We start from the raw sequence: 19,568 nt of genomic DNA, 5'->3' as shown, positions 1-19,568 counted from the left end.
CAAATAGTAACCAAAATACAGCTGGAATGTCTATATTATTGTCAGGAAAAAAAAGGACTTTAAATCAAAAAAGGTTACAAGAGATAAGGAGGAAAATTATATGTTGATAAAAGGTTCAATATAACAAGATACAGCAATTATAAACATATGCACATAACCACAGAGCCTGAAATTATATGAAGCAAAATTTGACAGAATTGAAAAGAGAAATAGAAAATTCTACAATAGTTGGAAACTTCAATGCCCCACTTTCAATAATGGATAGAACAACTAGACCAAAGATCAGTAAGGAAACAGAAGATTTGAGCAACAATATAAACCAGTTAGGCCTAACAAAATATATATAGAATGCTCCACCCAACAACAGCAGAATATACATTCTTCTCAAGTGCACATGCAACATTCTCCAGGATAGAGCATATGTTAAGCCACAATAAAAGTGTCAATAAATTTTAAAAGATTGATATCATACACATTATGTTTTCTGATCAAAATGAATGAAGCTAGAAATCAATAACAGAAGGAAAACTGGAAAATTCACAAGTATGTGGAAATTAAATAAAACAGGCTTAAAGAACTAATAAATCAAAGCAAAAATCACAAAGAAAGTTAGAAAATAACTTGAGAAGAAAGAAAACAAAAGCACAACACACCAAAATGTATGGGGTGCAGCAAAAGCAGTGCTAAGACGAAAATTTACAGCTGAAAATGCAAACTTTAAAAAAGAATAATCTCAAATCAAGAGCCTAATTGTACTCTTACAGAACTAGGAAAAAAAGAGCAAACTGAACCCAAGGCTACTAGAAGGATGCAAACAATAAAGATTAGAGCAGAGACAAATAGGAATAGATCAACAAAGCCAATAGTTGATCCTTTAAAAAGATCAACAAAACTGACAACTCATTATTTAGACTGACTAAGGAAAAAAAAAAGAGAGAGAGAGAGAAAATTCAAATTACTAAAATCAGAAATGAAATGGGGACATTACTACTGATTTTACAGAAACAAAAAGAATTATAAGAGAATACAATGAAGAAGACAAATTCTTACAAACACAAAATCTACCAAAACTTACTAAAGAAGAAATAAACACTCTGAATAGGTCTATAATTTATAAGGAGATTGAATCAGTAATCAAAGTCTCCCAACAAAACAAAGTTAAGGACTGGACAGCTTTACTGATAAATTCTACCAAACATTTAAAGAATCAACACAAATTCTCCTCAAACTCTTCCAAAACATTGAAGAGAAGGGAACCCATCACAATTAATCATATGAAGCCAGCATTACCCTGATACCAAAGCTAGACAAAGGCACTACAAAAAAAGGAAAACTAAACCAATATCCCTTACAAATAAAGATGCAAAAATCCTTAACAAAATGCTAGCAAACCCAATTCAGTAGCATATGAAAAAGATTGTATATCTTCACCAAATGGCATGCAAATATGGTTTAACATATAAAATCGATCAATGTAACAGATTACACATGAATTTCCACATTACTAAAGGGAATTAAAACACATGATCATCTCACTTGATGCAGAAAAAGCATTTGACAAAATTAAATTCCCTCTCATGGTAACACTCAATAAACTAGGAATAGAAGGGAACTTCCTCAACAGGATAAGTGCCATATGTAAAAAAAAAAAAAAAAAAAAAAAAAAAAAAAAAAAAACACAGCTAATATCATCCTCAGTGATAAAACACTGAAAATTTTCCCCCTAAGATCAGGAACAAAGGATGCCCACTTTTGCCACTTCTTTTCAACATAGTACCGGTAGTTCTAGCCAGAGCAATTAAGCAAGAAAAAGAAATAAAAGGCATCCAAATCGGAAAAGAAGAAATAAAACTATCTATGTTCACAGATGACACGATCTTAAATGTAGAAAACGGTAAAGAATCTACAAAAATACGGTTACAGATAATAAGCGAAGTCAGCAAATTTATGGGATATAAAATCAACACACAAAACTCAGTTGTATTTATATACACTTGCTATGAACAATCTGAAAAAATTAAAGAATTGTATTTGCAATAGTATCAAAATGAATAAAATAATTAGGAATAAATTTAAGCAAGGAGGCAAAAGACTTGTACACTGAAAACTACAAAACATTGCTGAAAGAAGTTAAAGAAGACCTAAATAAATGGAAAGACATATCATGTTCATGGATTGGAAGACCATATTGTTAAGATGACAATACTACTCAAAGTAGATTCAATGTATTCTCTATCAAAATTCCAACAATGTTTTTTACAGAAATAGAAAAACCTATCCTAAAATTCATATGGAATCTCAAGAGACCCCCAAAAAACAAAACGATCTTGAAAAAGAAAAATAAGTTGGAAGATTCACACTTCCTAATTTCAAAACTTACCACAAAGCTACAGTACTAATCTAAACAGTGTAATACTGGTAAGGGATAGACATATAGACCAATGGAATGGAAAAGAGATCCCAGAAAAAACCCTTCACATATGCGTTAATCGATTTTTCAACTAGTGCTAAGACTATTTAACTGGGAAAGGACAGTCTTGTCAAGAAATCGTACTGGGAAAACTGGATATTCACATGCAAAATAATAAAGATGTACCCTTACTTTACACCAAATACAAAAATTAACTCAAAATGTACCAAAGATCTAAATTTAAGAGTAAAACTATAGAACTCTTAGGGTAAAATATAAGTAAAAATCTTCATGACCTTGGATTAGACAATAATTTCTTATATATGACACCAAAACACAGGCATTAAAATGAAAATACATAAAGTGAACTTCATCAAGACTAGAAACTTTTTGTACAGCATGGTGGCTATAGTTAATATTGTATTATATATTTGAAAGTTGCTAAGAGACTAGATCTCAAAAGTTCTTATCACAAGAAAAAAGTAACAATGTGTGATGGATGTTAATTAGATTTACTGTGATAATCATTTGACAATATATACAAATATTGAATCATTACATTATACACCTGGAACTAAGATAATATTATGTGTCAATTATATCTCAATTTAAATAATTAAAAGCTTTTGTGAATCAAAGGACACTATCAAGAGTGAAAAGACAACCCACAGAATGGAAGAAAATATTTGCAAATCATATATCTGAAAAGAGATTAATATCCAGAATATAAAAAAACCCTTACGACAACAAAAAACAAACAACTCAATTCAAAAATGGGCAAAGGATATGAATAGGCATTTCTCCAAAGAAGATATTCAAATAAGCACATGACAATATGCTCAGCATCACCAGTGATTAGGGAGATGCAAATCAAAACCACAAGATACCACTTCAGACCCGTTAGGATGGCTATAATACAAAACAAAACAAAAAAAACAGAAAATAAGTGTTAGCAAAGATGTGGATAAATTGGAACTGTCATGCATTGCTTGTTGGAATGTAAAATGATGCAGCCATTGTGGTAAACAGTTTGGAGTTTTCTCAAATAGTTGAACATAGAATTACTACGTGATCCTGCAATTCGCCTCTTTAGGTATATACCCCAAAGACTTGAAAACAGGGACTCAGACACTTGTAACCAATGTTCACAGCAGTGCTATTCACAATAGCCAAATGATGGAAACAACCCAAATGCCCAACAGCAGATAAATGGATCATGCTATCACGTGGATGAACCTTGAACAAGAGAAACCTGATACGTACTATAATGTGGATGAACCTTGCAAACATTATGCTAATTGAAACCAGCCAGACACTAAGGGACAATTGTCATACAGTTCCACTTACACGCAGTGTGTAGAATAGGCAAATTCATAGAGACAAAGTAAAATGGAGGTTACTGGGGGCTAGGGGGAGAAAGTAATAAGGAGTGACTGCTCAATGTGCTTATGATTTCTTTTGGGATGATGAAAATGTTCTGAAATTAGATGGTGGTGGTGTTTGCACAATATTCTGAATATACTAAAAACTTTATTGTGCACTTTAAAATGGTAACTTTTCTGTTCTGTATATTTTACTACAATTTGAAACTTTAATTAGAAATACAATGGAAATGATAAAATTACATGGTCTCCAGGTCCCTTCTAGCTTTATGATTTGGATCTTGCTCCTCTATACTTACTTCTTGCTTCAGTAAATCTGAATTATTCTATGGTACTTGCACACAGGTGTCATATGCCAAATGCACATGCTATCCACTGTTCTAGGTCACCAATTCTTTTTAAGGTTACCCTCTGCTATAATGTCCACTAAATCTTCCCTGAGCCAAACCACTCCAATGTCCCTCGGCCCATACGTTCTCTCTCCTCTGAACCCCAGAAAAAATGGTACCGCTTTTGGTGCAACTACACTATCTTGTATTAAAATTATCTGTGGAAATGTGGGGTTTTTTTTCAATCTACTAGATTAAGGTTGGGTCCTGATTTTATTCATCTTTACGTACCCTGGTGGAATTTGAGAAGTGTCCTGCATTTCATTGCATTTAAATAGCTAGGCTGTGCAAAGAAGCCTGTCCCTCTGGAGATGGTCAAGGGACCACCTGCATCAGAATTATCTGGGATGTCGGTTGAAAACGCAGCATTCCTGATAATCTCCTCAGACCATTGAATCCATCTCAGAGTGCGAAGCCTGGGAATCTGTATCTTAAAGAGCTCTCCAGGTACGCTATCTAAAACTATTTATAAACCACTAGTCTGAGCCATACTTTGTAGATGTATTAAGGTCTTCAGGAGCTCTGGAAGACCCGCTTTCTCATGCCGCTAGCACCGACTTCTCAACCTCACAAACACCAGGTTTTGCAAACACCTCCAGGAAAGTGAGTCTGAGCGCAGCCTGGCGGCCCCGGGCTCTCTGGCGCAGGCGCAGAGCCGCGCCCGCTAATACGTTGCTCGCTCGCCTTAACGTCTTTGTTTTCTAACGGGTCGTCTGCGCCAGGAGAGTTAGGTCCGACTTTGATCTGGAAATGACTGGCCCCGCATACCGAGCAGGACATGATCGTGGGTCTGAGTGGAAGAGTGTCTGTGACCCCGGAAAACTTGGTGAGCCCTGGAGCAGCGGGTCGACGCGAGGGTTTCCCAGTAATCCTTCCGGCTTTCCCAAGCCCCGCGCACTCAGGTTCCATCCCAGCGCGGGTCCGGCCCAGGGTGCTTGCCGGAGCTGGGCCGGAGGCGGCTGGTGAGTGGGGCAGCAGGGACCCGGGGCCGGGGCCTGGACGGTTGAGCCTGGAGGCTCTGGGAAGTGGTCGTGCGGAAACACTCGGTTCTTTTGGGGGAGACAGGCGAGAGGGCCGCGGGTGGTGTGGCCGCAGATCCGGCCCGGAGGCGCCTCCGCGGCGGGGAGGTGGCGCCGGGTCTCTGCTAGTCGCCCGGCGTCCCCCTCGCTGCTGGGCTCAGCCTCCTCCCGCCGCTGCACTGACCGCGGGTGCTGGTCTCCGCTCTGGATGCGCCCCTGGGAGATGGAAAAGATCCGAGTGGCGTTCCGCTCCCCCCTAACTCGGCGAGGGAGGGCTTCTGTACCCGGGGTGTTTCTCGGGTGCTTACTGTGTGCCAGGTACTGTTCCAAGAGTTTTTGCCCGTATTAACTCATTTTATCCTCTCATTAAACCCATGAGATGTAGTGTTATTATCCCTGTGTTACAGATAAGGGAGTTGAGGCACACTGGGATGAAATACCTTTCCTTGAAGTTACAGAGCTTGTAAGTAGTAGCCTTTATTTTATGGTTCTGATGATGAGGGTTGGTACTTGAATATAGTAGGTGTTAATTATTTGTTGGTAGAGGTATTGACAAATTCTGTATATCAAATTCTGTGAATTTGTTATTTTGAGCCAATTTCCGTGAACACTGATGCCAGAAGACCATCTTTTAGTAGGTCTGAGAACTTGATTATTTGTTCCAGGGTTGGACTGAGGCTGCCTAGGCCCTCCTGCTGATTCCTTTGTGCATTGGCAAAGGCTCCAGGACGCGGTCAGCCCAATACCAGAAAGCAAAGCACCTGGAGAAGAGCTACTCCAGAACCTTCAGAACCCTATTCCTTCTGAATGAGATAATTTCTTAATATTGAAGGGAGTAGAATTAGGGGAGAATTCTTGCTGGATCAGAAACTGATTACAAGAGGAAGAGGCATGGTCAAAAGCATTTCAGATGGTTAGGGGAATAGGAGGTGGCCTGCGCTGTTAGGGCTGGAAAGTTAGTCACATAAAGAGCAGATTGGGTTTGCTGGTGCTGCAGCACTTTGTGACCATTGTGCTTGTGGATACAGTATCCACAGAGCAGGAAGGCAATCCAAATGACTAAAGTATGAGGAAGAAAGGAGGAAAAGAGAAAAGGAGAGACAACTTTCCACACCATGGTGGAGGAACCCCTTGGATGGAACCTGGGTAAGCATATGACCCTAACCTTGTGGAGACAGTGACCTCCTAGCCTTTCTGAAATATATCTGGAGGCTCCTCCACCGAGACTTTCATCACATCCACCAGCCCTCCTTTCCCCAATTCATGTGCATCCTCCAAAGCCAGGAAAAAGAATGCAGCTAGAGCAGAAGCTGCTGAAGGGAGCCTCACAGATCCTCTGAGAGCATCTTTCCTTAAATGTACACCATCACAATTTTAAAATTAATATATTCGAGGTAAGCACAGCAATAATATAATCTCTTTATGTTGTATTTGATGTTCTTTATTGTAAATGCTTTGCCATCTTTTAACTTGTAGCATTAACAGAAGCTCTGTGAGAAAAGCCAAGTACTAATAATGCCATTTTACACCGTGGGACCAGATTTTAAGAAAGGCAAATGCCTTGCCCGGGATTGCACAGCCCTAGGGTAGTGGAGCCATGTCAGTGGCCCTCTGTTCTGACCCTCAGGAGGGAGTAAGGGTCATACTACTGCCATACTCCGTTTGAACTCATAGCTGTGTGAGGAAAGTGACAAAGAGGCTGGATTTTATGCCTCAGATCACCTGGAGAGTTAAGACTGAGTTTGGACTTGGCTTACTGTTCAAGTCCTTACTTGGCTTACAGATCCATCCCTTTTACCTTTTATCATCAAAAAACTAGGGACTTAAGTACAGACATAAATATCTATTGTCCTTTTCTTTGTATCTGGGAGGAGGTGGGATTACTTTTAGGCGTTTGTTTTACCCCTTACACTATCGGGTTGCATTCAACTGGCCAGATGTAGACATTACTAGACCAGTGATTCTGGATGCCTTAAGATAAGACCTGTTCTCAGCTTTGCCTTTGACCAAAACAAAGCCGAGAGGAAGTAGAAGAGGGAAAGGCAACTATCTGTCTCGCAGTAAAGTCTAATCCCATGTGAGTTAAGGATTCTTCCTTCTTTTCTGAAAGTTTGTGTCATCTTGCCAAGCAGAGACACATTTATTTCTCTTTTCATAGAACTTCCCTTCTTAGGTGAGTCTGCCAAATTTTGTCCAGGATGGGACTATTCCCTGTTTGCCTGCTAACTGCCCTTAATGTCTTCCTCAACAATTGTTTACTCTGTTTCATCGTTAGGTTATTGAAGAACCCAGCCTTATTGGCCTGTTTCTTGAATAGTTTCATCTGAAACATGGACCTTAACCTCTTACGTGTCTCTGGTGATTTGAAAAAGAGTAGGTTTACTTTAGTCTTAGTCCCTTAGTCTAGGCAGACAGGTATGCGCCTCAGAGTTTGGGACCTAAAATTAAACTCCAGGGGTCAGATCTTTGGACTAAACGTTCAAGTCCAACATCTTCATTTTACAGATGAGGAGACGTAAAACCAGATTGGTTATTTTCCCCTGGTTTTATATAGCTACCAACAGAGCTATGACCAAAATCCAGATTACCTGGTAAATGCTTTTACCACAGGGCCTCTATCTGATGTTTCACTGATTCATGCCAAGAATGCCACCTGCACTGTGGTGGCACTTCAGTGGGGGCTGGAAAATTTCAACCTTAGATTACATAGATACAGCTTTTAGCATGGTTGGGATTTCCTGCAGGCTCTCAGGGTAGTCACCTCCCAGAGGTAGTCACTCTCTAAACCTCCATGGCACTCTGGAGTTGACGTCATGCTGGCATCCTGGGATCAGTGGAGTTTAGTTTCTTAGCCATTTAGGGGGCCACAGGAATGGAAAGTGTGACTCAGGTGTTCTTTCCCTGTTTCAAATCCCTAACTGTGTAGTGTAGTGAGTTTGAGTCCAGGATTTATCACTTGGTGTTGGGCCAAACTACTTAACCTCTCTATACCTAAAGTTCTTCATTTGTATTGTGGGAATAATGATCATACCCCTCTCATTGTTGTGAGACATAAATGAGTCAATGTTCATAAAATGCCTAGAATAGGCAGACCTAAATGACCTAAAGAATCTCCAAGTTAGATTCCTTTCACAGTTAGGTTCCTTTTTTTTTTTTAATGTAGAAACTTTCCCCAATGGGGTTTCTATGTATGTATCGTATGTGTCACATAACAAACACATAATGCATTATACAGTTATACATGTAAAGAGCTTATTTGAATGCAAAAACAACTACATTTGGGCTGCTTATACCATATAGTATATATACATTAGTTGAATTATAAATAATCTTATATCAGATTGGCACAGTTTACCAATCATCAGGATATTAATAAGCATGACAGTGAACCCTAAACTTCATATTGGCCATCTCCTTTGAACTCTGTCCTAGTTGTTTCTCTATTCAAGATATTCAGCTTATTTTTAGGTAGCCTATGTTTTAATGGTTCTAGTGACACAATTTACAAAGATTTTCAAATTTCAGATCTTCCTAGTTTCTCCTTACTCCAAAAACCTGAACATTTTCTCAACAATATCTCTTCTCCAGGATGGAATATAATATATAATAATGTAACAATATTCCACTATATACAAAATTCCCATTAGTTCGCACATCACCTTTATGGTAGCGTGGGTGCTCTCAGATTTTCAGAGACTTCTGTTGGGGACAAAGACTTGCTTTAGAGGCTTTGTAATTGACCTGCTGAGAGACACAGTCTTCATCTATTGTGTAACTGTCAATACTTTAGTTCCATTTCACTAGAGAAGTATTTCTCTACCTTTCAGACCTACCATCCCCCTTTATACTATCCTGAAATAAAATTTATAGATAGTATTAACTACCCATCGGTATAATTTCCAAAATACCAATATATTACCTTAACTCTAATATAAAGGGGAAGAAAAGTAATTTATAATAGAATAATATACATTTCACCATGTAAAGACTGGATGAAATAGATGCCTGCACTTATTCATAAAATCACTGTGAATACAACAGCTATAAATGCAGACTAATACGTGAATGTCATATTTGTGAATCTAATACCACGAGTGGTTTGATTTTCCTGAAATGGTGAATAATTCCTAATAACATTCAAAGAAAAAGAAGTATATTTCTTTGATTTTCCAATATATATCAAAGCTGTGCAAAATACTTTGTATCTATATGTAAAGTGGTGTTAGATTCTAGCCTCGGGTAACTATTAACAACATTTTTGAAAGTCAGGCAGGATAAGGGACATTCTTTGTTTTGCAGGAATGCCCATTATTACTGGCCCCCACTAAATTCCAATAGCACCATCCAATCAACATGACAACCAAAAAAAACCCTTACAAATCCCCACACTCTCCCTAGGGGGTAGTACTGCTGCCATGAGGATTACTGCAATAAAAGAAAGAAAGAATAGTGAACTGCCAACAAAATAATGATGGAGTAGCTTAAGGATCTGGGCTGCAAGAATGTAGGGCAGCCAACCTACCATAAGGCAAATTCCTATTAAGGAATGTTGACACCATAAAGCATGCAACTGGATTTTATTGCAAAGATCTTAATAAATTAGAAATTCTGACTCTCATTCAACCCAGTAGTAGGGCTTTTGTGTTCCCTGTTTCCAGTTGAAAGGCATGTTTTTGGCAAACGTGAAAATGGACAGTATCATCCTATTGCTCCTGAGGTTCTCCAAGCAGGGCTTCTTGGTGGATATCCTCGAAGGTTCACCTCCATATCTGAAAGGTTCCCAGTCGATGAGAAAGGAAAGACCTAGATCAACTCCTAACCCAGTGGATATCAAATTGTGCTGTGAGCAGAAACATAAGGGGAACTGTTATACAGTTTGTTGCCTATTGTCATGCCCAAGGGCTGTGGATGAATTCACAAAAGAATGGGTTAAAGAAAAAAGCTTTAATGAGGAAACTTAGAGTCCACAGATGGGCAAGAAGAAAAGACACAGATTCCCATATCCTCCCATTTTCCCAACAGAAAGGTTGCTGGAGCCATGATGCTCTGCTGGACACTCAGTGTAGGTCAGTGTTCCAGGGGAGGGCCTTGCTACTCTTCCTTCTAGGGCAAGTATAAGAACAACCTTGTTGTTGGGGAGATAAACAGACTACTTGGTGCCCGACAGTCTGAATGTGGGGTGTCAGCTTTTTAACAGGAGTCATCTGAGAAAGCTAGCTGCCTAATACTGGGAAACTTTGAAATCCCTGGGAAGTGTTGGCCCCACTGGCAGAAGGACGAAGCCATCTGTCCAATGGGAAGCTGAGTTTATGTTTTAGACCTCCCTGCTGTAAGAAGAGTGTTGGGTGGGGAGGCTGGTTCCAGCTAGCACATTTTTTCAGGCAACCTAGAGCGTGTTTCTACGGTTCTTTTTGGACAATTCAACTTGTCAAGTCATATGAACTTATTAAATACAAATACTTGGGCCCCATCATACTTATTAAGTCTGAGGCAAAGCCCAGGTGTCTGGAGTAACAAGTTCCATAAGTGATTCTGATGTTTATGTGTGTAACCTTTCTTTTGGAACCCAATTTTAGTCCCTTTCAGATACCCATTTTCTCCAGTCCCTCCAGCCACAGCTTCTATAAAAGTTCATACCTTCTTTTCTATAGATTCAAAGCATTAAGATTGAGCTATGAATAGCCCAGTGTCTCCAGCACTAATAGCCTGGTATTAAATCATTTCTAATCAGCAGGAATCCCAGGAGGCAAATTGGACATGATCACCCAGTTGGAGGGAGAACAACTATAGATACTGGATCTTCAGGGAGCTGAAGAGGGGAGTGACCAAAAATACCTGTCTCGGTGAGTGCTATCATGAAAAGACCACGAATTTGATATTTAGGAGGCATAAGTTCTAGTCTAAGCTCTTGCAATTCACTGGGTGACTTAAGTTACTCATGTTTTCTATTTGTCAAATAAGCAAGTTGGCCCAGATGAATTCAAAGTCAAGCTCTGTTAAGATGAGCTCTGTTAAACCTCTGATAGTCTATGACTGTAGACTTGTTTAGAAGAATACCTAAACTAGTTGGAAGAAGGGTGGGAGAACCAATGAGGGTAGCAGTGTGGTAGTCAGCATTTCTGAAATTTTGTTCTCTCTCAATGCCAAGAAAATGGTTACATCCATGCTTGATAGAGTCATCCTTACTTTTTGCTTTTTCCGGGGTATCTTTTCTACACTTGAGGGTCCACTCTTGTCTCTTTCCTTTCTCTCATTTACCATGACTAATCAGCTACAGTAACTAATAGCTCATTTTACTTTCTAATCCCCTACTCTTTGCTCGTCAGCTAGTGTATCTTCTTATTTCCATTTTTTTGGCTAAGCGTATTACTCAGTCACCCTTCCCATATTTCTTGATGTCTCTGTGCTCACCATGCCCGCTGTAAAAATGCCTGTTATCTCTTCTGGCCTTCTTCACTTCTCTTCCTCTGTCTCTTTTTATTTTCTCCACATATAAAGTTGCTTGTATGCATGAATTGCAAATTAGCTGTCTTTTTTTCTGCTGATTTATTTTCCTTGCTCTCTACATTAAACAGAGGTGACATTTGCACTTTAAATGTCTTTCAGATAGGGAGAGTTGAAAGGAACCAAAGCATCAACACCAATCATGCAATTTCTGAACAACTAGAGTTTTCAGGGTCAGCCATGGAAAGTCTCAGAGGAAATACTGCCCAAGGTCCTGCAAATGAAGAAGCCTGTAAAAGTGAGGACCAGTTATCAAGGCGGACAAAATGTCGTGTACAGAAGAAATCTTCTTTTGAGAAAAGAGCAATCAGAAAAGTGTCAATGACCCTCAAGGAAATTTTCACCAGGGAGAGAGGCCCTGAATCCAGTGAATTTAGTCTGAGCTCAAAACTTAATACACAGCAGAAAATTCCAAAGGGAACTAGATCCCCCATATCTAGGAAAAACTCCAAAGATAATTCAGACTTAATTAAACACCCAAAACTCTTCCCACTAAAGAAACCTTATAAACGCAATGAATGTGGGAAAGCCTTTAGTTACCAATCAGACCTTATTATCCACAGTAGAATTCACAGTGGAGAAAAGCCTTTTGAATGCAATGAATGTGGGAAAACTTTTAGCCGAAGTTCACACCTTATTGAACATCAAAGAACTCACACTGGAGAGAAACCTTATGAATGCAGTGAATGTGGAAAAGCTTTTAGCCGGAGTACTCACCTTAGTCTGCATCAGAGGATCCATACTGGAGAAAAACCATATGAATGTAGTGAATGTGGAAAAGCCTTTAGCCGAAGCACTAACCTTAGTCAACATCAGCGAACTCATACTCAAGAAAAACCTTACAAATGTAATGAATGTGGGAAAGCCTTCAGTGACCGTTCAACCATAATTCAGCATCAACGAATACACACTGGAGAGAGTCCCTATGAATGCAGTGAATGTGGAAAAGCTTTCAGTTGGATCTCATCTCTTATTGAACATCAGAGAACACACACTGGAGAGAACCCCTATGAGTGCAGTGACTGTGGGAAAGTGTTCAGTCGAAGCTCATCCCTTATTGAACATCAGAGAATCCACACTGGAGAAAAGCCCCATGAGTGTAGAGAGTGTGGAAAGGGCTTCAGTCGGAGCTCTTCCCTTATTATCCACCAGAGAACTCATACCGGAGAGAAGCCTTACAAATGTAATGACTGTGGGAAAGCCTTCAGTCAGAGCTCAACTCTCATCAGACATCAGCAACTTCACAGTAAAGAGTAATATTTGAGCTTTCATTAATGTTAGCACAAGAGCATGCAGTATAACCTCCTACAGCTGAAAAAATATATATATATATACTTGTTTGAATTTTCCTTCCTTCCTAGCTAGCTAGAAGCCAGTTTTAAGCTAGCTTGCCTTCCTTTTTGTAAACTAAATGCTCAAATGAGTGATCAATACAACAAGGGATTGACTTTAAAAACTTAATATATTCAATCTAATATTCTGGAGTGCTCCAACCTTAAGAGTATACAGCTACCTGACACTTTGCATTTCTTCATCTTATCTGTTCCTTGGGGGTTGGGTCCCTGAACAACCAGTGAACCCTCTGTTTCCCAACTACATCAGCCCCTTCACTTAAAGAGAAAATCCTGTGTGTGTGTGTGTGTGTGTATTTTCAATGCTTGCTGGCTCCAGTAGCAGAAGAGAAGGAGCTAGCTTCAGAACAGGACAAAAACTTCCCCCTAGTTTGGGGACAATAGTGTTGAGGCAAATGCAGTCTCTGGACTTATAAAGACAGATTTTTCTCTTCTTTTCTCCCTCACCTTTCTTTGCTGTAGCATATTTTCCTCAAAGTATAACCCTCATAGTTCCAGTAATGCGCCTAACTAATCCTAGTGTTATTTTATCTCATCCATAGCAAAAATGTCCTACAACTCTTATGGACATTTAGTTCCTCCATTATCTTGAAGAAAAAAAAATGCTGCCCTATTTTTTAAACTTTTCTTTTGTTTACAATCTTCAGAAAATTTATACCCTCTGGCTCTGACTCTTACCAGTCTTGGAAAGCTGATCTCTCAAGGACAAACTCAGTGCCTATTTCTCAGTCCTCTTCCTTCTTGACATTTGCAGAATTGGCACTTTTGGCCACTCTTATGCCTTAAAATTTGAGCTTCTGGGATCCAGGATTCTGTGCTGATCCACACTTTTCCTACCTCCCAGCACTCCTCTGATTAACAGTGATCAGCTCGGTGACTTTGGGCAAGAGTTGAACCAGAATAATCTCATTTTATTGGGTTATAAAACTTGAGGTTATTCAATTAGATTGTAAGCTTCCTGAAGACAGAAATCTTGTTTTAGATCCCTATTAAACATCACAAAGTGCTGAGTAGTCACTAAATGTCCCATAGTTATTGCTTACTGACACCTCTTTATCCCAGGTAATCAGTCTGCTAGCCTATATGAAATGGCTTAACAGTTGATTCTTTCTATTTTACTGCTGTTGCCAAGTCCTTGGTAGTTTGGGCCTAGATTACTAGATTTACTAGAGTAATCACATCATTACTGCCCTTGTCTCCCTGTCTTTATCTAGCTGCCTGACTAAACTACCACTTTGTTCAAAAAGAGTCCACAGTTTCCCATTGTCCCCAGGAAAAAGTTCAAACTGAAACTTCAAGGCCTCACACAGTTGGATCTATTTACTTATTTTCCATTACTTACCAATACACATGGGCAGGCCTATCCTTTGTCTCTGTTACACCCTCTTCTCACACTTGGCTTCTTTTCAAACTGTTCCATGGCACCCTTTTCCATGTCCTACTTTCTTCCTTGCATCTCCAGAAATCCTATCCACACTCTATAAAAGGCCCTGCTCAAGTCCTGCCTCCTCTGATACTTGCAGTCCCCCGCCTTCTTAGAAGTCCTTTGCAGGGATGGTTTGCATTATTCTCCTGCATTACACACTTTATTATTCTGTTCTCTGGTTCTTTCAGGTGCTTTTTTCCATAAGCTTTTTTGAAGTTAGAAATTGTTTTAAATCTTGAGAAGCTCCATCTAATACAAACTACAATGCAGGCCTGGACTCTAGTTTTAGTCTAAACCAGGAAGGTTTAATTTAATAAAATTAGCCTTTTGAATGGTTTTGTTTTGTTCCGTTTTGTCCCACCTTGAATTATGTACATTAACTCTTGGGACTGACTCTCCTTTAGAGCTCCTGAGATGCTGGCCTCTTGGCTTTCCAGTTCATGAGACTATTGTAAGGAGTGAGTGAGTTTATTCATGAAAACAGTGCCTGACATATAGTAAGTACTCAATAAATGCTAATTGTTATGATTCTACTGCTTCACATCTTCCTGTAGCCTTTCATTTCATCCCCTGCAGGGTCTGTAACTCCATTACCATAAATGAAAAACTAGGATCACAAGAAAATAAGTTAGAAGATATTTCTTCGAACTGCCATAATTGGCAATAGCCATCTATTTTATTATAACTCTATCATGTGTCAAAAATGACTCAAGATAGCTTACAAGATGTAGTAAAATAGAAAACCAAAAACACATACAAATCAGCATTAGAAAAAAGAGAAAGCACCCAGAAGATCAAGATGAGGACAAGTTATGGTATGCCATAGGGTTATTCAGTTAGAGATGCAAACTGAGCATTCTGGCAACCAAAGTGAGGTGATCATTTGCTTATATTATATTTGGAAGGAAAACAAATGTCTATTTTTCAAGGAAAGCAAAGCTTTCCTAATAGATTTAAGATGAATTCTCCATTAGCCTTCATGTAATTATACAATGCATTTGATAGCAAAATAAATAATATATCCTCCACAACACCTAGTATATAGTGGGTTCTCTAGTGAATAAATATTTAGTTCATAGGAGAAGGCTCAGAAAGGCAGGGATGGAGATTGTTCTTGGGGTGGAGTGGGGTTAGCAGGAGCAGGGAGCAGAGTATATTAGATAATCAAGTAATTAATGGGTGCCAGAAGAAAAGCTCTTTTCACACATTTGACTCATTTAATTCACCACATTGTGGAAAGAAAAAGTGAAGTATACAGATGTTAAATAATTTACCCAAGGACCAGGATTTGATCCCAGTTCTGCTGACCGGTACTGGACCCCTTAAGCTGTACCCTGGCAAGATCTGGGAAAGAAAGAGCTCTGCAAGTAAAGACATAAAGGTAGGAAAATGCCCTGTTCCAGTAGATGAACAACTCCCTGTCTATGGCAGAGAGTTTAATGAAGTAAAAAATGAGAAAGTTGATTTGGAATTGGATAACTAGATGATGGCAGCCTTGAGTACTAGATCATCTTTTAGGCAATAAGGGAATTACAGGAGGTTTTTGATCATGGTAATTGGGTTTCATTTCAGGGGGGAAGATTAATCTGGTAGAGGAGACAGGATGATTTGGAAAAGAGAGAGACAGTAGGCAGAAACTAGGTGGGAAGCTGGAGTCTCAGAATAGTGGTATTGGGAAACGGAGAGCAGCTAACGGATGAAGAAACGGTAAAGGAAAGATCCAGTGAAATTGGTGACGAGATAGGGGCAAGGAAGAAGAGAGACCAGTGGCTACGTTCCTTAATTGCTGTTGTTAAATGTCATGTAAGCTATTAGGGCATGGAGGGAGGGATTTCTTATATACAATCAGCAGTTAGTCGTGAACACAAAACATAAAAAAGTTGACTGTCTGATAAGATTAACCTGCATCTTTAAAAAGGAGTCAGTGTGGATCCAGAAACTTGGGATTTCCGGTGGGGAAGTCGGGTCAGAATGGAAGAGTGTTCCGGAGGGGTCAGCCTTATTTTAAGGAGAAACTGAGGGCCTTCAGATGCAGCCGAAGTCATCGTGACAGCTCACACTGAAGAACCACTTCGAAATAATCTCCTGCCTTACACGGAGCCCACATCCAGGCGCTCAGCCTGGGCCCTTACTTTTCTGCGAGCCCAGCAGGTGGAGAGGGAGAAAGGCTCCCGCGGAGGCCAGCTGCCTTGCCTCGTGGTAGGTCGCTGGGGCCCCTGGGCCATTCCTCGAGTGGCTTCTTGGGCGGGGTGGGGGCGCTCTGAAGGAAGATCCGCCAAAGAGCCAGGAGGGCGCCGCGTGGGGGGCCGGCCCGGCATCTGGGAAGCGTGGTGGGCTGGAGTCTCTCGCGCAGGGGCCGCCCGCAGTCCAGCCGAGCGCGAGCGTCGCCCGGGGCCGCAGTCAGTCCGGGGCTGGGCCGGGCCGGGGAGCGTGACTTGCCCCTCCACTGGACCCGTTTTTGTTTCTTTTTTTCCTTTTTAAAACAATAATTGACCAACTTTTTATTTAAGACAGTGTAGAACGAAGTGAGCACGTGTGGATTCTGGTTCTCGATTTACCTCCTGAGCAAGGATGCGAACGTGGTTTAATGCGTGACTACAAGTAGGGCTGGCGGTAAAGCAAGATCCGAAATAGTGCTCAACCTTATCACGAGAAGGAAGAAATGTTGAGTTACATATAGAGTGTGGGAACAGCAAGTGAGTTGTGCAGTTTTCTTTTACAAAAGGGCTATTGCTTCATATTTGCTGACTTCTTCTGTAATGAAAAAAGTATTTGTTAGTCATACAAAAACTTGACTATGCCTCTCATTACTTTTAATATTATTTTAATACTTTTCGGTACAACGATTTGGACTCTAAATTCAGTTTATTTTAATACTTAGTTTTAATGAAAAAGCTGCGTTTTTGGCTATGCTTACTAACTCAGCATACTCATTTTTCAATCCCATTTTTATGCAAATGTTTGTGATGAAATTCTGCTAGTAATTTTCTGTCTTTCCTGGTATGAATTAAGTTGTTTGCAAACTAATCAGAAGGTGTTGTGTTTTAATATTTTTAACAATTAAAGATAAAAAAGGACTATTGGTGTCTATGAAACCTGGATGTCTGAAATATTGTCAACACAGAGTTCGGAGTTGCTGAGGAATAGCCCTTTGCCCTCCTACTTGATGGCTCTTTATGCAATTTTGAGAGATGGAGGCAGCAGCTGGTGACAAATTTAACGTTCACATCCCATCAAAGCCATTTCTATCTTTTCATATCACCTTTCACCTTTTCTCTCCCAATACATGATATCTTTTATAATTTGGCTGTGAAAGGAAATGAAGGAGATAGGAAAGACTATCATAGGATGATAAAATTTAAGAAAAGGGGTTGGAGGAGAATCAAGACACCAAGTCCATACCTTTTATGATTTTTTTGAAGTTTTAATTTTTATCTCAAAGATCATAAAACCAGGCAAATCTACTTTAAACTTGTTCTCTAGGAAATAATTAAATTGATAAAACATAACATTTACTTATAAAAATTATGACAAATTTAAAACATACACAAAATTAGAAAGAATAGTACCATGAACTCCCATATGGCTATTGCCCAGATTCAACAGTTATTAAAATTTTGCCACATTTGCTTTATTTGCCCCTTTTTTCTTCCTTTGTTTTATTCTTTTGCTGAGATATTTTCAGTAAAACTGAGACATCATGTAATTTCATCCCTACATATTTCATTATGCATTTCTAAAAACCATGGACAATTTCTTACATAACCTCAATGCTACTATCATACCTAACAAAATTAACAGTAATTGTTTGGATACCCTTCATTTTATAGATGAAACACAACCTGAGCTACATCTTCTGTTTTGGACAATGGGGAGAAACTAAGGTAGCCCCAGGTCCGGATGTGGATCTGTGCTAAATTTCGGAGTTGAGACAGGACATTTCTTCTCACCTCTTATTCCATCTCAACTTCCTGGAGTAGAACTGTATTAACTGAGCCTGTTTGATCCTTCAGAATATTGGCTTCCTCTTGGGGACCTGCAGATTTGAGTCCTTGAGAACCATTTTCTAATATTTTTCCTCACTTTTCGTCTTCTCTGATAAGTCTTCTTCCCATGGTTAACCATTTCCTTACAACTTCATAGTCTAAAATGACTCTTCTAACAATGAATATGTGTAAACTGAAATTAAAAACACATCCCATATCAAATCCATCAGCAAATCCTATTGGCTCTACTTCAAAATTGTTCTAGAATCAAACTGTTTCCCACCATTTCTACCCTAACCCAAGATGCCTTCATATCTCTGCTAGATCATTGCCTTCTAACTGGTCTCCTTGTTTTCATCCTTGTCCCCCAGCCCCATCCCTAGCACATCCAGACACACAGTCTTTTCTCAACACAGCACCAAGAGGAATCCTTTTGAAATTTTGTTAAATCATGTCATTCCTGCTCAGAACTCTTTAGTGGTTTCTTATCTCACTCATCGTAAAAGCCAAAGTCCTTAGAGTGGTCTACAAGACCCTACATCGTCTGGATCTTCATGACCTCTTGAATCTACCCTCCTATTGCTCTTCTTCTCATTCCCTTTCCTTGTAGCCACATTGGCCTCCTAGTTGTTCTTAAACATGTAAGACCACTCTTGCCATAGGACTTGCACATTTGTTCTTCCTTCTGCTTGGATGGCTTCTGCCCAGATATCCACATGGCTCTCTTTCTCATGCAATATGTCATCTTCTCAATGAGGCTGTTTCTTGTCACCCTATTTAAAATTGCAACACATACCCCACTGGTATTTTCTATCCCTATGTCCTGCTTTATTTTTACCCAAAACATATACTCTGTACTTTACTTTTTAAAATTTTTATTGTCTGTCCCTCCTACTAGAATGTAAGCTTCATGAGAGGAAGGATTTTTATTTATTTTATTTATTGATGTGTTCTCATTATCTGGAAAAGTAAGCACTTAAAGAATGAACATAGAGAGAAACTGGTTTTTGCGTTTTTGTTTGTTTCAGATTCAGAGATGAGAACTTAGGCCAAGTTGGCAATTTCAGAGCAGAGCATTACTGAATAAGCAGTACCAGAGC

At 39.5% G+C, this 19,568-nt stretch overlaps 1 protein-coding gene across 15 annotated transcripts; it reads left to right on the top strand.

Annotated features, from left to right (window-relative positions):
• Positions 1-4,884: 4,884 nt before the first annotated feature.
• Positions 4,885-17,560, top strand: ZNF391 (zinc finger protein 391). 15 transcript variants are annotated; one of them, XR_009222090.1, is made up of 6 exons: positions 4,885-5,007; positions 5,608-5,663; positions 5,866-6,594; positions 10,932-11,043; positions 11,807-15,863; positions 16,401-17,560. XR_009222090.1 is itself a non-coding variant. In XM_058555026.1 (6 exons), the coding sequence occupies exon 6, from the start codon at positions 11,885-11,887 to the stop codon at positions 12,959-12,961; it is 1,077 nt and encodes a 358-aa protein (XP_058411009.1). In that variant the 5' UTR covers positions 4,885-5,007; positions 5,608-5,663; positions 5,866-6,346; positions 6,481-6,594; positions 10,932-11,043; positions 11,807-11,884; the 3' UTR covers positions 12,962-17,560. The 15 variants fall into 15 exon arrangements, 13 of the variants coding, with proteins under 13 accessions (XP_058411009.1, XP_058411010.1, XP_058411012.1 ...); XR_009222089.1 differs by having other exon boundaries at positions 11,807-16,681; positions 16,993-17,560; XM_058555026.1 differs by having other exon boundaries at positions 5,866-6,346; positions 6,481-6,594; positions 11,807-17,560.
• Positions 17,561-19,568: the final 2,008 nt, after the last annotated feature.

The sequence above is a fragment of the Diceros bicornis genome, chromosome 14 (assembly GCF_020826845.1).
Source record: "Diceros bicornis minor isolate mBicDic1 chromosome 14, mDicBic1.mat.cur, whole genome shotgun sequence".
Taxonomy (NCBI): Eukaryota; Metazoa; Chordata; class Mammalia; order Perissodactyla; family Rhinocerotidae; genus Diceros; species Diceros bicornis.
The sequence above is the reverse complement of the archived record's forward strand: the minus strand, read 5'-3'. Positions and strand labels throughout refer to the sequence as shown.